Below are 24,871 nucleotides of genomic sequence, written 5' to 3'. Positions count from 1 at the left end.
CGGCGGTCTCTTGGGAGGGGGAGGAGGAAATGTTTTTGTCTGTCTTGTCCCTTGTCTTGTCATCTTGAGTTTAGCTGGGGATATTATGGGGGGGCAGCTATTTAACTAGTTCTTCACTGTTTGGCCACTTTTACACGGTCTCTGTGAGTCTATGGAACACCTACAGGTTTTTGTTTTTTCATGAAGGTTCATTGCTCTGTTTTCAGGTCGTGTTCCCCCAAAAAATGGACCTTGTGGTGGGTTGGAGATGTACGTTTTATTAATATGGGGTCACACGGCCGGGAATCGGGACTGAACACTGGGAAAGACCATTTATTAGATAGTACCCCTTGGAATTAATTTAGTAGGTTGAACTCTGGTTTCTTTTCTCTTGTCTGTATAATTGTTAGTCATTATTATTATTGTTATTGTTTTTGTTATTTTCTTGTGAAGTTCTATGTATTGTGATTGTGGTTAATGTGTTGTCTTGTTTCGTGAGAATGTCAATAAAAAAAATTTGATCAAAAAAAAAAAACGAAAAAGAGCATTTGACACATGACTAAGACTAAAACAAAAATGTTAAATAGCTGACGAAATTAACACTGGTTGGACATGGTAATGAAACAAAGGATAAACAAAATTATTTTGAAGCAACATTTATTGAAATACAGTAGATAATGTTGTCATATTACTGTACAATATATAACATGTTTTCAATTGTCCAGATTGGAGGCTTATTCAGCAGCTTCTTTTCCCTGTAAAAGATAAAGATATTGAGACAATATCCAATGGAAGGTTTTGAGTCTTATCATACTTAAAATCCACTGTATCAATCAACAGATAACATATTCACATGTACCTTGCCAGAGTCACGGGTCTTAGCTCTCAGCTTGTTGACCTGGGTCTCAGCAATGTCAGCACGCTCCTCAGCCTCCTCCAGCTCATTCTGAACCTTCCTGCACTTGGACAGGTGACCATTGGCCTGCTCCTCCTGTGGAAGTTTCATAGATCAGTATTACTTAGGAATACTAAGAGTAGAATGAAAAGCATGAAGAAAGACAAGTAGAGCATTTTGACTTAAAACAACGTACCGCTTCCTCAGCCGTCCTCTTGTAGGTCTTAACCTTGAGCTGCAGCTTGTCGACCAGATCCTGCAGCCTGGCAACATTCTTCTTGTCCTCCTCAGTCTAATGGAAGCAAGGAATTAAAATGAATCAGCTAAATGAGTTAGAAATCGTTCAATATTTTCCTTCAGTCAAAAGAAACACTAATGATGATCAAGTTGTCATGAATGTGAACATGACATACCTGGTAGGTGAGTTCCTTCACTCTCCTCTCGTATTTGCGGACACCTTTAACAGCATCTACTCCACGTCTCTGCTCAGCCTCAACCTCTCCTTCCAGCTCACGCACCTTCAGAATTGGATAAAATATTAAGAATCCACGTTTCTCTGTAATTGTACAGATGACTACATTAGTTCAACAATATATATCTTGACATGTGGCTATTATTTGATCTTACTCTGGACTCCAGTTTCTGGAGCTGCTTCTTGCCCCCCTTCATGGCCAGATTCTCAGCCTCATCCAGGCGGTGCTGCAGGTCCTTGACTGTGACTTCCAGGTTCTTCTTCATCCTCTCCAGGTGAGAGCTGGTGTCCTGCTCCTTCTTCAGCTCCTCAGCCATCATGGCAGCCTATAAGATAAATAATTTGTATTCACTAGAAATGTCATGAGAAAATGTTACATTGTTGACTGAAATTACATGAAGAAATTAAATCATCGGTGATTACCTTCTTGGCCATAAAGAAACGATCATATGAAATGTAAACCCACATCAGTTTCATGTTTCATGTTTTCGAACATGTAAATTGAGTTATGTTTTGCTTTTGTTTATTTTTTTATTTAATTTCTTGAGATCAATTATTTGTTTTGATTTTATATTGTTTGTATTTATTTAGATGTTCGAAATAAAGATTTCAAATCAAATCAGTGATGGCCTTCTTGGCCATAAAGAAACTCATATGAAATGTAAACCCACATCAGTGATGGCCTTCTTGGCCTTCTCCTCTGCATTCCTGGCTTCCTGAACACTGTCATCTACTTCACCCTGGACTTGGACCAGGTCAGTCTCAATCTTCTTCTTGGTGTTCAGAAGGCTGGTGTTCTAAAAGAAAAACATTATACAGATAAGAGTTTCAAGCAGTGGAGGTTTCTCTATGACAACACGTGAAACACAAATTCACTCATAATTCATAATTATTATTAATTTACATATACCTATATATAAAAAAAAAAAAAACTATATATATATATATTTTTTTTTAAAATTATTATTATTATTATTTTTTTATTATAAATGTTTTCCTCTGTAAAAAAAATGCCAGTGATTTTTTTTCTTCTTCAAAAATGGCCAAAATGTACAGCTCTGAGCAGGCCTGCACTGCAGTATTGCCTGCAGTAATTATTCGTGAAGAAAACTTCACAGGTGTGACCCATTGTTAAATAAATAATAAATAACAGCGAATCAAAATAGGCTATTAACTTCATCTAAGCACGGTCTGTGCAGTTAAACTCTTGCCATTGAATGGAGGATTGATTGATTGACAGCCCTTGACATCCAATACACGGAGGTTGAATATGATTGGCAGCCTTGCAAATCCAATCAGAGATTTCTGCATTGCAAAGTCAAAATGGGTCCAGCTGCATGTGAGGAGGATAGGTTTAGCTCGGGCCAATCTCAAGTTTCTCAAGTTTCTTTATTAGTTGTCATACAGAAGTACAGAATACTTTTATACAAAATGTAACATAAAGAAGCATTTTGTATAAAAGTATTCTGTACTTCTGTATGACAAATAATAAAGAAACTTGAGAAACTTGAGATTGGCCCGAGCTAAACCTATCCTCCTCACATGCAGCTGGACCCATTTTGACTATGTGAAAGTTGAGACTATGAGAAAGTTGTTTAGTAGTTAGTAAGCTGTACAGCTATAACAAGTCAGGCTAAATTAAACTTTGCACCAACATTAGGACCGAAGTATAAACCAGCAACTGAGCAACATGAAGAAGTGGATTTATGCATCTGGATCAGAAAAAACGTAAGTAGGCTACAGTGCTTGTATGCTAACAGTAGCTAGGCAGCTTAGCCTACATCACAATGATAATCACCAAGCTAACTTACTGTACACACTGTAGGGCTGGGCAATTAATCGAAACAGAATCGCGATATCGATTCATAGACCTATGCAATCTAATTTCTAAGTTATGACTATTTTCTTTTATTAAAAAAAACGTTTTTTTTTTTTTTTTTATTATTTTATCTGGGTTGAACATGATTTGTGGAACTCCCTCTGGTGTTGTGGTCGTGGTATTCACTGACCTTTGGGAAGTATTTCGACATGCACATGGGTATCTTAGTGGTGTAGTGTATCTTGTAGACCAGGCCCATTGCAAGTTGCTGTACTCTGTCGTCTACTCTAAGCCATCCTAGGTTATCAAAGTGGACAGGGGTGAGGTGGGTTTTAGGAGTAAGGTCAAGCAGTAGTCTGACCAGTTTGTTTTGTGATGTTTGTAATCTTGTTTTTAGTGCCTTTGAGGTGCTTTGGTACCATGAGGTGCAAGCATAGTCGTAGTACCCTTGAATGAGTGCTCCTGTTAGAGTCTTCAAGGTATTCTTGTTTACCAGAGAGGAGATCCGGTACAGGAATCTAGTTCGTTGGTTGACTTAGTTTTATTACATTGGATCCCATTTTGTCACAGGAAAGATTTGCCTCTATAGGATGGAACCCAGGTAGGTAATTTCATCTTTCCTTTTAAGATAAGATATTCCTTTATTGATCCCCTTGGGGAAATTCAGGCATCATAGCAGCATGGGGGAAGGGGGGGGGGGTACAGGTAGTGAAAACAACACAAGCAGTGTAAACAAATAGGTCAATATAATTTACTATCTAACTAACTGAAATATACATTATTCATTATTCACAGTATCCACATAAGGTGCAGTATGCATAAGGTAGTGTTATTGTCCTACTTGGGTTCCTATTAGTTCTAGGTCGATGTCTGGCAGCAGTCGCTGCCCACTGTTGTGGAGCCTGATGGCCACTGGTATGAAGGACTGTCCGAGGCGGTTAGTTGAGTGTCGGGGGGGTATGAGTATGTGGCTTCCTTGTCACCTTCACCTAATTATGTTTTGATCTGGTCAGGTGCGCTGTCACCTAAAATGTTTTGATCTGATCAGGTGCGCTGTCACCTAATATGTTTTGATCTGGTCAGGTGCGCTGTCACCTAATATGATTTCATCTGGTCAGGTGCGCTGTCACCTAATATGTTTTCATCTGGTCAGGTCCGCTGTCACCTAATGTTAATATGTTTTCATCAGTGTCCACTGACTACTGACACACAGTGGGGGATGTTTTAAAAATATTATTTAATATATAATATAATATAATAATTTGTGCTTCACCTAAAAATTTGGTCAGCAGCCTCCACTGGTTTCAAGGATGGCTCACACATAACCCAAAGAAACACATGCCTAAAAACAAATGATCAGATAATGTTGTTTGTTTACCTGAGAGTGCAGCAGTCCAACACGCTCACTGGCGTCCACCAGTTCCTGCTCAGCCACTTTGCGGCCTCTCTCTGTCTGCTCCAGACCAGCTCTCAGCTCCTCGATCTCAGCCACCATGAGTCCATTTCTACGGTCAACCATGGCAGCCTGCTCCTTCAGGTCTTCCTGTGCTCTGAGCGCATCATCAAGGTGCAGTTGGGCATCCTAATGTTAAAAGACATAGGTGACTGAAATTATCACAAAAGGTCCGAATGTGGCTACAATTAAGGGTATGCCATACATGCTTTTCAGCTTCAGGCAGCCATGGAATTGGAGCTTAATTTACAATAGCTCATGCAAGTGGGGGACATCAACAGTAATACAAAAATAAATGTAAACAGCAATTAACTCATTGAGCGCCAATCACGAGATATCTTGTTTCTGAGAGCCAGCGGTTGAGCGCCAAAAATGAGATATCTCGTTTTTTGTTCCTTTTCTTTTTTTTCTAAAACAAAACAGATTATATGGATGATGATTATGGGTGATAAGGTGCATTTCCACCAGACTATGTTGGACTCAGCACTTCTGGTAAATCATAAAAATACTATAGTCAAACTATAGACGAAACCTATTTGAAAACAATTTAATCTCACCGATTCCACATATTATTTTTACGCACAGTTATTGTTATGTTTGAAGGCTCACGGTGTTCCATTAAAGATACCAATTGTACACCACAGATACCACACATTTTTCTATGAAAGAGAGACATCGGGAGGTTTTGTTTCAGATTTTTATCATCAATTACTAACGTCCTCGTATGAAACCCTCCACCTAGACTCAGTCTGGAGGAGGGATATACCAGACCTGGAAATAGATTTTGATTGGCAAGAAGCCTGGGCAAATGTTCGACTTACATCAAGGAACCCAGACCATCAACAAATCAATCTTAACTATATTCACAGGACATACTTGACTCCTATAAGACTGAACAGAATGGGTCTTAAATAAGACTCCAAATGCTCCTTATGTACAAATGGGGACGAGGGGACATTTATGCACATGTACTGGGACTGCCCACCAGTTAAGATATTCTGGAAAGAAGTGACCCAGCAATTATCAAATCTCTTAACTCTGAATATACCTGTACACCCCTCTGTATTACTGCTGAATGATGTTTTTTAATATGCAGTACATCCACAGCTAAAGAGATTGGTTTTATCTGGTATCACAGTGGCTAAAAAGCTGATAGCATCACGATGGTTTCAACCGGAGAAAATGTGCCGGAAGGTCTGGATTCTTACATATCTCGATGTGATTTATCAAGAAATATCCACAGCAAGAATTTTGGGTCTCAATGAATCCAAAATGACAATGTGGTTAGAAGTGGTGGAGAGAATAAAAGCTAGCATATAATGGTAGTGTCTGGTTAGGAGCGAATGATAATGGATGGATTATCCAATGGGGGGTCCGGGAGGGGGGGGTACGAGCTAGAGCATATGTGTGTAGGGTATTAGATAGCTGGTATTAGGGGTATATCCTGTATAAGACATTTTACTAAATGGTAATTTCATTGGATATGTACTGTTAATTAATGCTTGTATATCTTATCGTGTGTTGTCATGTTTGTTTATATGTTTGTTTAAAAAATAATAAAAAAAAGAAAATACAAAAAAAAAAGGAAACCTATTCGGCTCTGTGGTATAGTCTGGCCCGAGCAGACTAGAAGAAGACAACGGATGAGGACCACCTAACGTTATATGTATCGATCCTGTTGTGATTCAAGACACTTGGAGTAAGAGTGGAGACTGACAAAGGTAACGTCTATTTTACCGAACCCATCATAAAACATGCTTTTGTAATGATCGCAGCGTCGGAACCCCCCCCCCCCCCCCCCCCCAACCCTGATGGCTTTGTGAAGAAACATGGTAGTGTTTACCTTTGACGTGGCAATAATATAGGTTTCAGGCGAGCAGCCGCGAAATTTGCACATACGCTGCACAAAACACTATATCTCACAATCTAGAAAAACAGCCTGGATTATTGTGAAACGGGGTGATTTTTTGCGTGGTATAGCGCACAAACGAAGGTATGTAGAAATAAACAGTTTTGTCCCTGTTGGAGTATAAATAGTGTCTGTCAAATGATCCATACTATTGTCTCCATAGCTATAATATAGAATATACGATGGGTCCGCAAACATTGTGAAAATGGTCAATAACAAAGCGCCAGGGAGTAAAGATGCAAAAACAGTGTGGCAGTCAATGAGTTAAGAATATAATGACATACATATAAACCTTTCATATTTTGGATCACTGATTAATTAGCATATAGAGGACTATACTGTGACAGCGTAATACAAAGGTTCCTCATCCAGTACCTTGAGCTGTCCCTGAACATTCCTCAGTGACTTCTGGGCCTCAGCAGCCTGGCGGTTGGCATGACTCAGCTGGATCTCCATCTCATTCAGGTCTCCCTCCATCTTCTTCTTGATTCTCAGGGCATCATTCCTGCTCCTGACCTCAGAGTCCAGAGTGCCCTGCATGGAGTCAATCACCCTCTGGCTGTTCCTCTTGATCTGCTCCATCTCCTCATCCTTCTCTGCCAGCTTCCTGTCAACCTCACCCTTAATCTGGTTGAGCTCCAGCTGGACACGCAGAATCTTGGATTCTTCATGTTCCAGAGTTCCCTAAAAATATACATCCAATAATAGTCCTGGTTCACTTTCGAATGTAATGGAAATATATATATACATTATTTGATTAACTGTAAAAACAAAATTTACAAACAAAATAACATTATAATGTAGAGATAGCTAAGATAATATTTACCTCAGCTTCCTCAAGGGCTGTCTGCATCTCTGACTTCTCAGTTTCCACTGTCTTCTTGGCCTTCTCCAGCTCATGGATGTTCTTTCCAGTCTCACCAATCTGTTCAGTCAGGTCTGATATCTCCTCTGTAGATACCACAAAACAGGGATTAGAAACACTACATTGCAGCTTTCCTAGCTAGTGTGTTCATCTACATCTATCATGGTATCTTTTTCTTAACGGACTCACGCTGCAGGTTCTTGTTCTCGCGCTTCAGGGTCTCCAGCTGGTCCAGGGCCTCCTCATAGGAGTTCTTGATCTTGAACACCTCAGTGCTGAGAGAACGAGCCTCTTTCTGAGCTCCCTCCAGCTCTGCCTGGCCCTCCTCGAACTTCTGCTTCCACTCAGCCAGGACCTGCAAAGTCATTTAGAGAAATGTAACCTAGTATTTGGAGGCACAAATTCTCACTACATGTCCTTAGTTAAAGTCATGAATATCAATGTACCTTGTCAAAGTTCCTCTGCTTCTTGTCAAGGTTGGCAGCCAGACCATTGGCCCTCTCCACATCAATCATGAGGTCCTCCACCTCACCCTGGAGTCTCTGTTTGGTCTTCTCCAGAGAGGCACACTTGGAGTTCACAGCCTCAATCTGCTCCTCAGCCTCTTGAAGGCGCTGGGCCAGCTTTTTCCTGGTGAACAATTATTAAATGTAACAATGTTATGAAATGTAATTAACTATGTTTGTTGAGATGTACAGTAAAAAATAACAACATTGACTTACTTTGCCTCCTCAAGCTCCTCTGTGCGCTGGACAGCATCAGTTTCATACTTGGCCCTCCACTGGGCCACCTCACTGTTGGCCTTGGACATGCCACGCTGCAGCTCAGCCTTGGCCTCCTGCTCCTCCTCAAACTGCTCCCTCAGAAGGTCACAGTCATGGCGGGCTGATTGAACACCATGGGCAAGGGCATTCTTAGCCTAAAAAGGTTATTGAAATAAGTACAATTTAATTAGAGACAATAATAATTCAAAGAAAAAGATCTGTCATACCTTTTTGAGAAGATTCTGCTCACCTTAACCTCCTCCTCAACCTGCCTCTTCAGCTCATCAATCTGCTGAGTGAAGGCCTGCTTGCCTCTGGTCAGCTGGGAGACAAGGGCTTCTTTCTCCTCAAGCTGACGACCAAACTCACCTGATTTCGAAATTTGATTTATTTTAGATACGTTAGAGTAAAAAAAGAAAATGCTAGAGTAAAAAAAAAAAAACTCACCATTCTCAGTTAGAAGTCTTGCTCTCTGACCGCCGATATCATTTATCTGGCGCACATTCTCGTCGCTTTTGGCCTTCAGTTCACTAAGTTGGTCCTCAAGGGTGCGACTCACCTTCTCAAGATTTCCCTGTTAATCACATTGAATGGGTTGTGTAATTTTTTCAGACATGTGTTCTACACATGAATGTATATGTACTGTGTAGATTAGTATACCTTGGCCTTAGCAACAGCTTCCATGTTGCTGGAGAGGTCATCAATCTCCATCTTGTATTCACTCTTCTCCTTCTCCAGCTTCTGCTTGACACGCTGGAGGTTGTCGATCTGCTCTCCCAGCTCTGCAACACTGTCAGCCTGCTTCTTGCGGAGAGCAGATGCGGTGGCTTCATGCTGCAGGGTGGACTCCTCAAGGTCACGACGCAGCTTCTGGAACTCAGCCTCGCGCTTCTTGTTCATCTCAATCTGAGAAGCAGTGGCTCCACCAGCCTCCTCAAGCCTCTCACTGATCTCCTCCAGTTCCCTGGAGAGGTCAGCTCTCTGCTTCTCAACCTTGGCACGAGCAGCACGTTCAGCCTCAATCTCCTCCTCCAGCTCTTCAATACGGGCCTTTAAATGATTTAAAATTCATATGATGAGTGATTGCAATTCATAAGTTTAACAATAGGTTCATTGAAGGAAAATGAAGGAGCAGCCAGGTGTAGCACTCTTTAATGTCACAACACAGAGGTGTCACACATTACACACTTAAATTGTAACTCCTGGGCCCAAGTACATTTTTCATACAACCGCTTACGATCAAATAATATAATTTCCACAAAAACGTGGAAAATATGGACTTTTAAACGTTTGAAAATAAAATCATTTAGCTAGTGATATCTCTGTTTTCCTGGCAATACCTGAAGATCTAACTAATGCATGGAACACAATTATTCACAAACATTAGATTCCTATGCAATGGAATCATTATTTACTGTTATTACATGGCGTTTTCACATTCGCCGAAATGCTTGCTTGTGATTGGTCAATAGAGCGCGTCAGAGGTCCGATATTACCCGATAACGGACCTCTGTGGAACAATAATGACCGCTGTGCACAGCTGTTCGCAATCAAGCCCACTGACATCAGTGCAATCAGACACTGCCGGCTACCGGCGATGACAGGGCGAAGCGATGAGTGGAGCCAGAACCAGTGTTGCGAGTCAATGTAAAATTAATTAGGTATATTGTTAGTAAGTTAGCCATGTAATAAGCGGGATAATGTATAGCTATACTCGAGGCGGCTCTGTATTTTAAACTCCGTGTCGGTCAATTATTTTGCGACAATGTCCTCGTCTATACATTATCCCTTACTTAATGTTCCAGCAAACAACTACACATTTTGCCTTGGTGGTTTTGGGCTGGGACATAGCTGCCACATCATAACAAAATGATTAGTACCAACACTGGCAATAATAAATCTTGTATCTTGGCTATAGCCTCAGATTGTGGCTCTCTCTCGCTACTGAGTGTCATTGCAAGGGTAAAGTAAATTACAATTGAAAATCAATAGTAATCAGTTGTGTTGTAAATTTTTCGGAATTGATTTAGAACCGAAACTACTTATTGGCACTACTTTGGTGGATTCAATGAATAAATGCCATACTCTCAGCCAATCAGAATCTAATGTTTGGCGAATATGTTGTACGAAAGAGGTAAAGTATAATGGTACTCACCTGCAGCTCCTTGATCTTCTTCTGAAGCTGAGCACCCAGGGACTGCTCATCCTCAATCTTGCTAAGCAGCTGGGAAGTTTCAAAGTCCTTCCTATAAGATTCATAAGAAAAAACAGTATAGTTACCTCATCTTCACACAGTATATTATGTCATGCATGAGAAAATATACAGTACAGTATATAAGTGAAACCCAATCTATATTACTTCTTGATCTTCTCGTCAGACTGCTGCTTGTCATTCTCCAGATCCATGATGGATTCTTGAGCCAGTTTCAGGTCACCTTCAAGCTTCCTCTTGGTTCTCTCAAGGTCCATGCGGAGCTTCTTCTCTTGCTCCAAAGAACCTTCAAGCTGTGAATTTAAGTTTAGAAATTGGTCAACAATAGGATTTTTAGATGCAACCAAGCAGCTATACGTTGAACGGTTGAACCATCCCAAAATGTTAATAAATAATTTGCCAAGACATAATGATAGATATTGGTGTGTCAACACAACACATCACATTTCATGCCAGTTGATCAGATCGTTGCCAAACATTCAAAGATAAACACCGTAAATCTGATTGACACTAGACTTTGTGCTCATCCAAGCTATCCCTTTTCTACAACTTCACCAGTAGGATGACCCATGTCTGCCATATTGCATTTTCTGCCATTTAGAATCTTTCCACCACTCCTCCAAGCCTGACTATTCACCTGATTCTCACAACGCTTGCTGTGTGGCATCAAGAGCACAGCTTCTTGAAATGTGTATTCCTGAAAGTTTCTAGGTCTTTCTGTATGATGGCTACTCCTAATCGAATTTGGAAAAAGACACTGTAAACAGGAAGTGACACCACACTTAACACACATGCTTGCTCCATGATAGTAAAGAGATGTCCAAAGGTTTGTGTGAATCAGTCACATGATGGTGATATTCACAAAAATCATATAATAGAGACATTCAATTTGCCACAAAGATTTTGATGTGGCAATTTCTCACTCTAAATATCACACCAACAACCAAGATGGTGGCGCTAATGTTCAATGTTGAAACGCAATAAATTGTACACTGCAGAGTCCATTCGACATGGGACTTTGTACATATATCCAGCTACAACACTGTTCCGCCAATTACATAATTGCATAAAGATAATGGATCTCGTGTTCAGGTTAAAGCATTCCAGGCAGCAATAAACTGTAAATGTAAAATTTCCTGATGACAAATTGGTCACAGCTCATCTAAAATTGCCTGTTTGTTTTCTTCAACATTTTTATAGAACTCATAACTCACATCATCCACTTGCTGCTCAAGCTTGGTCTTGGCCTTGGTCAGAGTGTTGACTTTGTCTTCCTCTGCCTGCAGGTCATCAAGAGTCTGCTGATGTGCCTCTTGGAGGGCTTTCTTCTCCTTTGTCAGCTTAGCAACGCTCTCATCCTGAGCGGCCATCTCCTCAGACAGGTTCTTCACCTGAATAAGGAATACAAATCATGTTATCATAAATGAATGATCATCTTTTTATCGTTTGATAATTTAGCCAGAGAAAATACTTATGAACCTTGTTCTCAGTGGCATGTTTCTCCTTCTCCACTTTGGCCAAGGTGAGCTCCAGGTCATCAATGTCCTTCTTGAGCTCAGAGCATTCATCCTCCAGTTTCCTCTTCTTGGCAGTCAGCTCACCATTCATTTCCTCCTCATCTTCCAGTCTCTCAGTTGTCTCTTTGAGTTTGGCCTCAAGCTGGATCTTACTCTTGATAAGTCCCTCACATCTCTCCTCAGCATCTGACAGATTATCTGATTCCTAGGGCACAATAATAATGATAATATTATTCTCTATATGACATAAACAGGGAGACAGTTTATAATTTACATATATCAACAGTTTCTAGACAGATGAAGTCTACTTACAGATGCCGCTAGCAGCGACAGATCACTCTTCTCTTGGAGAAGAGACACCATCTTCACCTCCAGCTCCTTCTTCTTAGCCAGAGCAGCGGCCAGGTCTGTCGTCATCTTCTCATAGTTCTCCTTCATGTTAGCCAGCTCCTTCTCAGTCTCAGCAGTCTGTAGAAGAGGCTTGATCTTGTAGTAAACCTTCATCCATGGCCAGGTTTTGACATTCATGAATGAGCGGATGTTGTATTGGATGGAATAAATAGCTTCCCTGTGAAAAAAGAGTTGCTGTTCAATTCAAAATTCATTTTAGCATGTTTTTTAACATAACAATGTATTTAGAATGTGGCTGTTTTCAACATGCCTTCTCGCCATCATCTTCACAAACTCCCTCCTCATGAGGAAACCACGGCAAAGAGACTGAGTCATTTTGACCAGACTAGCCAGCTTCTCATCTCTCATCTCCTCAAGGACACCCAGCAGACCAGCTTTGAAGAACACCTGAATAAGATGAATGACATATTCTTATATGACTTTGTTGGTTTTTATTTGATGGGATAATGCCAGCATTTTTTTTAAATAAAACTCAGGCATGGATTTATCATAGATGACATTATCACTGAAACAGTTATCATGATTAATTTCCCTACCTACTAGATACCATTCACTTCATATTAATCTCCAACAATGTCAAAATCATTTTGAATCACACATACGTTTGTTTGAAATTGTCCGAATCAAAGGTGAAATTTTTATTCTTTTGGCAGCTTGTATTATTTTGCTTTTGTTTCATATTCATATTGCCAATTAAAAAACAAACATTGGACATAATTTTGAGTGCTAATGACTGAATTTGGTTTGCACAGATCATGCACAGTTCTGAGCTACTTTGTTTTCCAATTGATCTTTCCCAGCCTTCTTCACCCTCTTTTCTTTTTTTTATCCACTTTTTCTCCTTATTTTTCAATTTTTCTCCCATCCGAATTTCGTATGACCAATTCTCCCCTCCCCTGTCTTGAACGTTGCTAGACTATGCCTCCCACTGGTCGGCTGTAGTGAGGATAGAAGCCTTGCATCACGTGTCCCCTCCGGTACACGAGGAGGCAGCTGTTGCATCTTTTCACCTGAACAGCGCGGACTCTCAGTGGCGAGGAGTAACGCGTGGGAGGCTCACGCTGCCCCCGCTACTTCCTGTCTCTGCTGTACAGGCGTCACCCAACCGACCTGTAGGAGTCGCTGTCCACAACGTCCAAGTCCCCACCCATCGACTTCCACCCTCTAACTCTGTCAATTGAGATAGGATGACGACTGGCCCAAGCCGCAGGCAATGCTGACATCGGGATTCGAGACCGGAGTCTCTTGCATTGGTGACGAGCGCAATCTCCGCCACGCCACCCAGCCACTTCAGGGCGGGGCTAGGGGGTGGCTACTTGGGCTCAAGCCCCGAATGTTTTCTGAAAAGCCCCGAATCTATTTTGACAATTAATCATTGTTACATGAAAATATGTTTGCACCAGATTTAGCAGAAGCTAATTTCCATCTGTAGTCTATCCAGCTGCTAACTGTATTTGAGTGAGTTAAGTCTTGGTGTTATGGTAGACTCAGACCTAAGCTTTAAATCACAATCAGTTGACAAAAACATAATTCTTCCACCTTAGAAACATAGCTAAAGTACGGCCATTTATAAATCAAAAGGACGCTGAAAACCAGATCCATGCCTTTATCTCAAACCGACTCGACTACTGTAATGCACTCCTTACCGGCCTCCCGAAAAAATACGATGATAACTATTTTATTGCAATGCACTATTGCATTATTTTATTCTATTTTACTAACTATTTTATTGCACTGCACTATTTTACTTTGTATCAGTGATAATCAAACCGTAAACAAAGACGCATATTAACACTTTCAGCGCCAGATGGCGCTGTTTACTGTTACTGTTGAAAGGCCAGCACTTTTTAACACTATGAGAGCCACTCACGGCCAATCTCGTGTTTGCGATAGTTACGTTTAAAGCCACTCACGAGATTATTTTTTTTCTTTTTTTTTTGCGATCTGAAATCATATTGCATCACGCAAGCCTACCCTAGCCTACCCAAGGGCCGCCGGCGATCAGATGTGAAAAAAGCGCCCCCTATCGTCTCCCAGATGGTAAATCACCCTTTTGGAATGGACTCAATGAAAATGGATGGAAAAAAAAAAAAATTCCAGTCCACATTTTCCAGTCCACTGATGCAGCCAGGGTTACCAGAGTTCATTCTGGATCCTCTGAGCCCCGCGGATCATGAGTTCTACTGTATACACGTTAGATCTATACACTTATCGATTTTTTCGAATGGTGATCAGGAATTGGAATATACCATTTGGATACCATCTGATGTCAGGTAAGGAATCTATGTTATCAGTGTTAGGATAATCAGACTCGTTTTCGAGGAGATATAAGCTTTTTTGTGATATGTGCTCTATCTGTTTCACTGTAAAATCCATGAGGAAATGAAATCAGCTATTATCAGCGCGCGGCTCGAACGTGCGTGCGTGCACGTATACTATTGATCATCTAGCATTTATTTGAAAACGATTCATAAATAGGCCGACAAATATCAACGTTCTGGAATATTCCAGTAAAAGGCGATTATCACAGAATGGGCTGTTTTTCACCCGAAAACGGGTGCTTTTCAAAATGCTCTCAAACGGAAATGAAGCGATAAAAAACCAATCTGCCTTGACAACACTGACTGGAAAATGATTCTTTGATAAGTGACGGGCAGATTAGACACATAGCCATAATTTAAAACATAGATTAGGCGATATTAACGTTAACATTGGGAGTGGAAGGTGGCACTCGAACGCTGTTTCTTGCCTCTCACAAGCCGGCTGCAATGTGGACTAAGTCATACATAGCACGAGTCCCCTCCGATACTCGAGGTAACAGCAGTCGCATCTTTTTCACCTGCGCGGCGCGATCTTTCAGCGTCAGGGGTCTGCGCTTTGGAGGGGCGCCGGCCCCATCGCTTCCTGATCCTACTGCGCAGGCGCACCAACCGACCTGTAGGAGTCGCTGTCCACAACGCCCGATCCCTACCCATCAGTTTCCCACCCCCTAATACTGCCAATGTGTATTAGTACGGACGACCAGCTAAACTGAAAGCAATGTGGAGCGCTGGGCTCGAACAGGCGAACCCAGCGTCTCCAGTATTCGTGGTGAGCGCCTTGCCCACTGCACCACGTAGCCGCCCTCCCCACCAATGTTTTATAAAAACGCCACTGCGTGCACGTGTGTGTGTGTGTGGGGGCCTCCACAAGAGTCTGGCCCAGAGGCCTCTGAATTCTTAATCTGGCCTTGCGCGGACCCATCTGGGCCTCTCTCGCGGGCCATTTGGTCCTCTCTGGCAGACCAAAACTGGGTATCGCGCGTGGTCGAACTGGATAGGCAGTGTCTTGTATTCAACAGGCTTTTGTCCCAATCGGCGCACCAACTAGGCGGCGCGCATGGACCAACTGGGTCGCGCAGGATAACTGGATAGGTGGTGTCTTGTATTCGACAGACTTGTTTCCCAATCGGCACCTCATACATTGTCGTGGGGGCAGTCCTTTGGAGGTTCCCGGTTCAATTCCCACTCCTCCCAGGCCAGGGTGTCGAAGTGTCCTTGAGCTATAGACGCTTAACCCTATAATTGCTCCCGATGAGCAGGTTGGCACCGTGCATGGTTGCCTCCGCCATCAGTGTGTGAATGTGTGAGTGAATGGGTAAAATGTGAGGAACAAATTGTAAAGCGCTTTTGATAAAAGCGCTATATAAATACAGCCATTTTGCCATTTTGTCAATCACAACTGTTTCTTTCCTATGACAAAAATGTTTTGGTGATTACTTATACACACACTACTGTGATATGAATGATGCATGCAAAGTTTGTTTAGTATCACAACATTATGTGGCTATTTTGACCTCACAGTGGAAATAATAGCATTGTGATTAGATGATGAAAAAGTGTACAGTATATTTGGAAATAAATGGAAAACTGTCCAATCAGCTTATTAAATGTTCAGTTTTCAGGTATATTTTTCAGATTGCTTTTACACATCAAACAAACCACTCCAGGGTTTCCTTGGAAGCAGACTGAGACCACCTCAAACAGGTGGACCAGGATGTGGTTGTTTGCACCCAAGTTCGATTCCAGTGTTCACACCAACCCAAATGAATCAAGGGGGTAAATTCTCCAGTATAATTGCAGTCCATTTACTAGGGCAGTACCCGACTCAGAAATATCTTAGTCTAAATGGATTCAGCAGGTAAATACAACGACTTGTTTGGTATGTTAAGAAAATAAATTATATGTAATTATCTGGTTATTAAGTTATACTGGACACCCTCCATACAGTCAGTATTGAGACTTCTCTCAGACCATCATATTCAATTAAGTCAATCAACATTTAGTATTTTCTTTACCTTGGTGTGCCCAAACTTGTAATCTTCATGTTCCACATCAATTGAACCAAGCAGCTTCTCAGAGGCCTTCTTGTTGTCCATGAACTGACCTTCAGGGCAGGCACTGGCATTCAGTATTTTGTACCTTTTGTGAAAGAGTTCATGGTCATGTTCAGCACTTAGGTAGTTGTAAGTTTCAAAATGTGTTGAGAGTTAATGGATACCTCTGCTTGAAGTCAGCATAGATAATTCTGCTAGGGAATCCCTTTCTGCAGATTCTGATACCCTCCAGTACACCATTACACCTCAGCTGGTGGATAACCAGGAAGTTCTGCATCAGACCTACAGAGAAGATTTTTTCACGATTATTACGACAATGTAATGACTCATTACCACTCCACTACACTAAATCACTAAAGCACATCATAATAAGACATCATGTTAACTGTTAGTGTACCTGGAGTCTTTGACTCATTGGGAATCAGGCAACGCACAAAGTGAGGATGGGTGGCCCTCAAGTTGGTCATCAGCTTGCCCAAGTTCTCCTGTAGATGCATATCAAAACCAAATATTATTCATGAAAAGCAATTATTTGTATTTAATTCCAAAAAGTCAACAAGTTTTGTTGTTAGATCTTACCCTGAACTGGGAGGACACGGTCTGCATGGAGCCACCCTTCTTCTTGCCTCCCTTCTTTGCACCACCAGTCTCTAATAATTTGATAATACATCATCAGTTTATAGATTCAACATTATTATCTAAATGGAATTATGCTGGACATTTTTGTTGGACAATGTAATTTAATTGATAGCATTGAAAATACAATTAGTATGACATCACAGAGGATAGTTAGAAGTTGAGATAATTGTCTCTTAGACCAAAGTACAAATCTTAATAATCACACTTAAAAGTATATTTCTCATAATGACGTACCTTCAACTACAGCAGGATACAGTACAGGCAGCAGTTTAACGGAAGACTTCTGGTAAAGCTGCATCACCGAATCGTTCAGTGGATCCTTGTTCTTTTCCAGCCATCCAGTGACGTTGTAATCCACAGTTCCAGCATAGTGGACCATGGAGAAGTGGGCCTCAGCCTTTCCCTTTTTTGGTTTTGGTTTCTCAAATGCTATGTTCTTGCCAAGATGTTGGTCAAACAGCTTGTTCTTGAAGCTAGAGTCAGAAGCCTTGGGGAACATGCACTCCTCTTCAAGGATGGAGAAGATGCCCATGGGCTTTATAAAAGTGGAAAAGAGATATACAGATCATTTAGACACACCTTGTGGAATTCTAAGGAATATTTCAATAAGTCACAACGTTATGGTGTACCTTCTCAATGAGCTCAATGCAGGCAGCCAAGTCCATGCCGAAGTCAATGAACTCCCAAATAATACCCTCCTTCTTGTACTCCTCTTGCTCCAGGACAAACATGGTGTGGTTGAAGAACTGTTGCAGTTTCTCATTGGTGAAGTTGATGCAAAGCTGCTCCATGCTGTTGTACTGTCAGTTGGGGGAAATATATATTAGCCTAATCTCCTACATTACTTGAGGAAATGTCGTTCCATGAAATTAGGCAGTCTATAGATTGCCATAATTGCATACTTACATCAAAGATCTCAAACCCAGCAATGTCCAGCACACCAATGTAAGACGATCTTGGCATCTTGGTGTCCAGCTGCTGGTTGATACGGATGACCATCCACAAGAACATCCTCTCATAGATGGACTTGGCCAGGGCCATAACAGAGTTATAGACCTGAAAAAAATTATTTGATTGAATTAAAATGCATGTATCTACATACATTAGCACTCCAATGCTGTCAGTCTGCCACTTGCACACACTCTCCAAAATGTTACTTTGGAAATAGTGTATACAGGAAAATGTGAAGCAACATAATTGCTGTGACCTGTGTGTGAAATACATAGAAGGGGAAGGATGTAATGTATCTTGCTCACCTGAGGCACAGTCTGTCCCTTGGTGACATACTCGTTTCCGACCTTCACTTTGGGGTAGCACAGACCCTTCAGCATGTCAGCAGAGTTCAGGCCCAAAAGGTAGGCGATTTTGTCAGCCTCTGAAAATGTGTATAAAACGCATTCAGGAGAAATATCCAGGAATATTGGATTCACGATTCATGCCATAGTGTCACACTAGCACAGCAAAGAGACAGCATAATGCCATTGAGTCACACTAGCATAGCAAAGAGACAAAATAATGTCATAGAGTTACACTAACATAGCAAAGAGACAGCATAATGCCATAGAGTTTCACTAGCATAGTAAAGAGACAGCGTGCCATAGAGGTACACTAGCATAGCAAATAGATAGCATCAGGGACGTGCACAGGACTTTAGAGGGGCAGGTGCTCAACGGCTGAAAAGGGCAGTATACCTGTGTGTGTTCTAACCAAGCGCGCGACCAAGCTTATTTTTTGGGTGTCCTTTTTGGGCAGGGGCCCCCTTGAGCTCACTTATCCTTGAAAGACACCTTTATCACTGACTTAAAAGACCCATACATCTCCATAAATGTTCAGGGGGGAGGGAATAAGTGCTTACCCTACAGAACCCAAGAAGTGCTGTATATTCTTTATTGTTTAATATAAATGCGTTTTTTATTCCAATCCCGATTTGTATTTGAGATTCCCAAATCCCATCGGACTTCACTTCTTCGTGTCCCTCAGTGAGTGTAATACCAGCATTCAACTGTATGCGCCACAGTGGTTTCTATCATCATCATCATCAGCATCATCACCACCCACGCTACAGTATGCATACAATATATAGGTCCACAGAGAGGCAGAATACGGGGCATCTCTCTCTCTTTACCTAATATTTTGATTCTATCCTGACATTTTTCAGTTGGAAGGGCAGTCTATATGTGCAACGGTGAAAAAAAAATTAAAAGAAAATATTTCAAAAAAATGTAAGAGCACTTTTTTAAGAGGCTCAAAAGGGCAGGTGCTCGAGCACCCATTGGGCTCTATGTGTGCACGTGCCTGGATAGCATAATACCTAGGGTTCAGCATAGCAAAGAGACAGCATGATGCCATAGAGTCACACTAGCATAGCAAAGATGGAATATAATACTTGAACAAAAACAGAGCCCAAGGCAAATGTGCCTGTGTGAAAGTCAGGATTGTATCACTGAAAATGTTTTCTTGCAAAAATTCTGCATGATACTTGCTCAAACGATCATGTTATTTTAGATTTTTTTTTTAATTACCACAATGGATTGTGAATGTACATTTTTGAGGCGTAAGCAGCATCCTCCAATAATTGCCCAATCTGAACCCAAACCATTCATCATGACCAGGCTGAACACTTTCCCTCGACTTAACAGACTGTGATTTTGTATCTTGTCTCTTGTAGTATGTATGTATTCCATTGGAGTTACGGCTAATTATAAAACATTTGTAGATTTTTCCTTCTTTTGATTAAACTATAGTTTTTCCTCTTGGGGGAGAAAAATGTAGGAGCACAATGTTTGCTTCTTGCGTGGATGTAGCCAAGGGAACATATTTACAATATTAAGTCAATATAACCTGATAGAAAGCATGGTTTGTGTTTCAGTCAAACGTTTACTGTAAACATATACTGTGAGTTCAAAAAGTAGATTTATCATGGTTTTTGAAGGTCTAAACTATAAAAGTAAAGCCCAATAGGGAGGTGTAGTCTGACGTCACTGGTTGTTCCACCCGTATAGGGATTTATCATTGGGAAAATGGATTATCGGCTATTGTAACAATTCTGCCGCATGGAAATTGACAAGCTTCCATTTTTGCACAAAATGAGTTCCCTTCTACCACTAACATTATTGTTTAAGCATTTTTGGTTGAAATAAAGGTAGTTATAAGGTTTTTAATTTGTCGTAAAAAAAGAACTACATTTACCAGTAGGCAGCCTGTTGTTCACTAGGCAGCCTGTTCAGTGCTGTCGCCTAATCCACGTCACGGCCAGCTGATACCAAGCTAGCTAGCTAGTTAACGTTAATGTTACCTCGCTAAACGTACTAGACGTTAGCAATGTCTACTGTCGTTAACCATTTTAAATCGGGGCATGTAGAGGCATTTCGGGACAGAGTAAAATGTGCAGGTCCTCTTCTCAGACCTGTGCACTGACTGCACACATCATGCCGGCTAGCAAGCTAGCTAGCTACACGTCACGGCCGTCTGATACCACGATAGCTAACTAGCGTGAACGTTACAAGCTCAAAAACCTTATAACTAGGCCTACTACTGTCGTTTCTATAAGTTCCCTGGCAGATAACTTTGTTTGTGAGGACAAAAGTATACAAAGAGGAGATAACCATTTTAAATTGGGGCATGTAGAGCCCGCCGTAAAAACAATAACGTTATAGACTATACACAATATGTACAACGAAACAATGATTTACATTAGTATTTACAGTGATTTAATATGCAGTGAATACAAATAATGATAACGTGGTTGTTGCTTTTAGAAATGGTGGTTGGCTTCATCTGATAAATGGTTATGATCACCAGAGAGATACTAGCCACAGATTCAGGGTCAGTTATTTTCCCATTGTACGAATTGTTAAGCTTATGGATGTAAGGGAAATCTGATCCTAGGTCTGCAACTAAAGCCAGGCGTCTACGCTGTGGTGACGTCAGTCAGCAGCGCCAAATAGCAGTGTAGTTTCCCAGCGAACGAAAACATAAACGTTGTTATTTTGCTACCTTTACGATTAATTGCGAATATTTTCATGTTGAGCTATAGATTGTGGATGAATACGCACAGAAAGGTACACCGTGCCAATGTCCATGCTTTATTTGTTTTAAACGAACCGTTTTAGAAATGGGCAATGGGGAAATACATTAACAGGAAAAAACGAAAATGACGTAACCACTACACCTCCCTATTAGACTGAGACTGAATTAAGTCCACAGAGAAGCTGCAGTGGAGGGATATGTTTCTCAACTCTAAATCTATCAGTGAGATTTTGCGATGCATGATTATAAATGATGGGAAGCAACATTAGGGCTGGTTTGAAAAATAGTGAACCTATATGTTTTAATACTCACCCTCTGTGCCATCAGGCTCAGCCTGCTCCTCACGCTGCTTCTGCTTGAACTTCAAGTTGCCATGGTGAAGCACAGCACCAGTCAGCTTCCAGATATAATTCTTCTCTTCACCAGTGAAGCCCAGAACATTAATAGCATCCTGTATGAAAATAAGTTGAAATAAGTAAAAGAAAAAATATATAAGAATGTCAGCCACATGCAGACAAGTGACCAAGAGCTTTATTGTGGACTAGTGGGTTAAAGGCACACTTGTAGAGCAAGGAAAGCTGGATATGTCAGCTACGTTTCTCTGTAATTCGAATTTTGGTGTTGAATTGAAGGCCTTCTAAATTTGAGCTCCATAGTGCTTCCTTCAGGCCAACTAGGTTTTTAAATTAAAATGTTTTGGATAAGTGGATAAGCGATCATTGCTGTTTTGCTTTAATGCAATGTATTGACTTGCTTTTTTGACTTGCTTTTCATCTTGAAAATGCATGCTAACTATACTTCCCAGATGGTTCTTCTGTGTAACAAACCATCTGACGGGTCAGGTTAATTCTAAGTCATTTACCATCTTATGGCAATTTGAGAAAGTGCATAATGTAGCCTAATGTAATTATTCTTAAATTAACATTTAAACATACAAAATAATATAATAAGTTGGAACATCTGTAGGTAGATTACTACACATCACTCACATCAGTGGCATCCAACTCCGCTTTGTCATCAATGCTGGCCACAGTGATATGACCCTGACTGCACATGGGGAAGTCATAGGGGTTGCTGGTGATGAGAGTCATTTCTGGTGTGGAAACACATCAAATAAGTTAGACTGGATCTGCTTCCGTCAAATGATTATGGACCATTGTTGTTGACAATTAAGATGAGTTATATCAGTTATCGGTTAATCAGTTATTCAGCTCACCAATCAGCTCAGGCTTGTGGTTGGTCATCATCTGGTAGAAGATGTGGTAGCCTCTCTCATCTGGAAGCTGGAAGCTCACTCTGGACTTCTCCAGCAGATCTATGAGGTTTGGTCATAATAAATATCTAGCCTACTAATAATGTCACTTGTTTAATTTTGTATGTGAATGTTATACTTACATGTTTCAATATCAGCACTGGACAGTTTGCCAGTTGGGAGGAAGTGGATTCTGATGAATTTACCCTTTTCAGAAGACCACAACAGTGTTATTATTGTGTAACCAAGTAATGCCCAAGTGATATTTGATAGAAAAGAAAATATTCAACTTACAAAGCGAGAGGAGTTGTCATTCCTCACGGTCTTTGCGTTACCATAACTCTCCAGCAAGGGATTGGCTGCAATGATCTGATCCTCCAGTGACCCCTATAATTACATTTTCACATTTTAACAATCATATCAGTAAATGTCCACTCTTTGTTCAAATGTCTGTGGTTTCCATTTTCAGTATATTCTCTCAGTATTTTACCTCGATCTTTGATTCTTTCTTCTTCTCTCCACCTCCCACTGCAATTGTGGCAAAGTACTGGATGACACGCTTGGTGTTCACAGTCTTTCCGGCACCAGATTCTCCACTGTGTATAGATAATTGAATTAAGAGAAACTCACAAACTAATTTTAATCATTTTGATTATATTGATATTTTTGATGAACAATAGATGAGAAACCTACGTGATAAGAACAGACTGGTTCTCCCTATCTGTGAAAGGTAAAGAAAATACATATTTATTATCTGTTTAACCAAACCAAAAATAATAATTCATAGGATTTTCATGACCAGGACATACCAGTAAGCATGAACTGAAAGGCGTTGTCAGAGACAGAGAAGATGTGGGGTGGGGCCTCCATACGCTTCTTGCCTCTGTAGGCATTTACAACATCCGAATCGTACACTGGGAGCCACTTGTAGGGGTTCACAGTGGCACAGAACAGCCCAGAGTAGGTCTGAAGGGGAATAGACATTCAGGAACATTTACAGTAAGTTATCTTAAGGGTCATTAATTAATATTGCACCTTTTACTCATATTTGAGAATATCTTCATGCGGCATAACGCTCTTTGAGGTTATACAACACAGAGGCTTCATTGAGATGGGTCATCATGGCCATGTCCTCAATTTTGTCATACTTGGGAGGGTTCATAGGGTGAACATCATCTTCCTTAACGGTTTTCTCCTGAAATACAGAAACACAATTTCAGTTTACCGCGTCATCTGCAAGTTGTATTGCTTTGAATTCTGTATGAAACACACAGCCTACTTTACCTCCTCAGTGTCATGCACTTTGACAGTGACTTTGGCACCGTCTCTCTTCAGGATGGTACATTTGAGGTACAGCTCCTCCTTATCAGCCACGTAAGCAGCTGCCTTAGCATCAAATGGTGCGGTCTGAGCACCAAGCCTCTCTGCCTCTGGCTTACGAAGATAAATGGCGGCCTTGCCATAAATGGCCATCTCCGCGTCTGTACTCATGGTGGCGGCTTCCTGTCAACAGACAAAAACATAATTAGTACATTAAGATTAAAACTAACAAACATGCTGCTTTTATATTTGACTGACAAAAAGATACCATGTTTTCTCCTATCTTATGTGTATATATATTTAGACCTCATAGACCACTCATTCATGAATACATTGAAGTATACCTATTAATGTCACCATTCTTTGCATCTTTAATACTTTGTGTCCTTGTTCATTTTAGTTTGAACCGACTAAAAGGTTGCAGTACATTGGATGTCTATCATGACGCCAGTTTTTTGGCACAAGAGATAACTATATTGCATGCAGTGTATTGGTATATCAGCCACATCTCCCATAACAATTTTTAAGTTCACAACCTACACTAGGACCAACTTGGATGTGGAAACAAAACTAAATTCACTCTGAACCACCACTGGGGTAAAGATTGCAGAAGACTATTGGAGAAATAATGGCAGGTTGTAGGATGTTCTGTTCTTACCTTGTTGCTACCCGATCACAGAAGAACTTTTCACAATGTAGAACCCTGCTTGAGAGAATAATCATGTATTAATGTTATTCCGTTATTACTTGAGTTATATGTTTTTCCCCCCAGTATATTAATTTAAATTTGATCACACTGAATTATGGACACATCCCCAATATTATTTCCCCAAAGAACAATTATTTGAAGGATGGGAGGTATACCAAATATGAAGGTATACCATCAAAGGTATGGATTTTTACAATACCGTCATTCATGATACATAGGGGAGAACGGGGGACGTTGTCACACGGGTAGGT

At 40.9% G+C, this 24,871-nt stretch overlaps 1 protein-coding gene across 1 annotated transcript; it reads right to left on the bottom strand.

The window, feature by feature from the left end:
• Window positions 1-713: 713 nt before the first annotated feature.
• Window positions 714-24,082, bottom strand: LOC311223424 (myosin heavy chain, fast skeletal muscle-like; the record flags this gene model as incomplete). The annotated part of the gene is made up of 39 exons (XM_084308212.1): window positions 714-734; window positions 839-970; window positions 1,071-1,166; window positions 1,288-1,392; window positions 1,502-1,672; window positions 2,018-2,143; window positions 4,544-4,747; window positions 6,903-7,211; window positions 7,354-7,478; window positions 7,582-7,747; window positions 7,839-8,022; window positions 8,115-8,311; window positions 8,407-8,525; window positions 8,604-8,730; window positions 8,817-9,206; window positions 10,312-10,402; window positions 10,516-10,661; window positions 11,583-11,759; window positions 11,848-12,090; window positions 12,198-12,453; window positions 12,547-12,683; window positions 16,633-16,756; window positions 16,836-16,953; window positions 17,069-17,156; window positions 17,251-17,321; window positions 17,545-17,845; window positions 17,940-18,110; window positions 18,217-18,366; window positions 18,567-18,685; window positions 21,652-21,790; window positions 22,329-22,432; window positions 22,556-22,654; window positions 22,735-22,798; window positions 22,886-22,978; window positions 23,082-23,187; window positions 23,285-23,312; window positions 23,401-23,557; window positions 23,658-23,786; window positions 23,876-24,082. The coding sequence occupies 39 exons, from the start codon at window positions 24,080-24,082 to the stop codon at window positions 714-716; spliced, it is 5,790 nt and encodes a 1,929-aa protein (XP_084164338.1).
• Between the last annotated feature and the right edge of the window lie 789 nt (window positions 24,083-24,871).

The sequence above is a fragment of the Notolepis coatsorum genome, assembly GCF_963971535.1.
Source record: "Notolepis coatsorum genome assembly, chromosome: 2".
In the NCBI taxonomy this organism is placed as follows: domain Eukaryota; kingdom Metazoa; phylum Chordata; class Actinopteri; order Aulopiformes; family Paralepididae; genus Notolepis; species Notolepis coatsorum.
The sequence above is the reverse complement of the archived record's forward strand: the minus strand, read 5'-3'. Positions and strand labels throughout refer to the sequence as shown.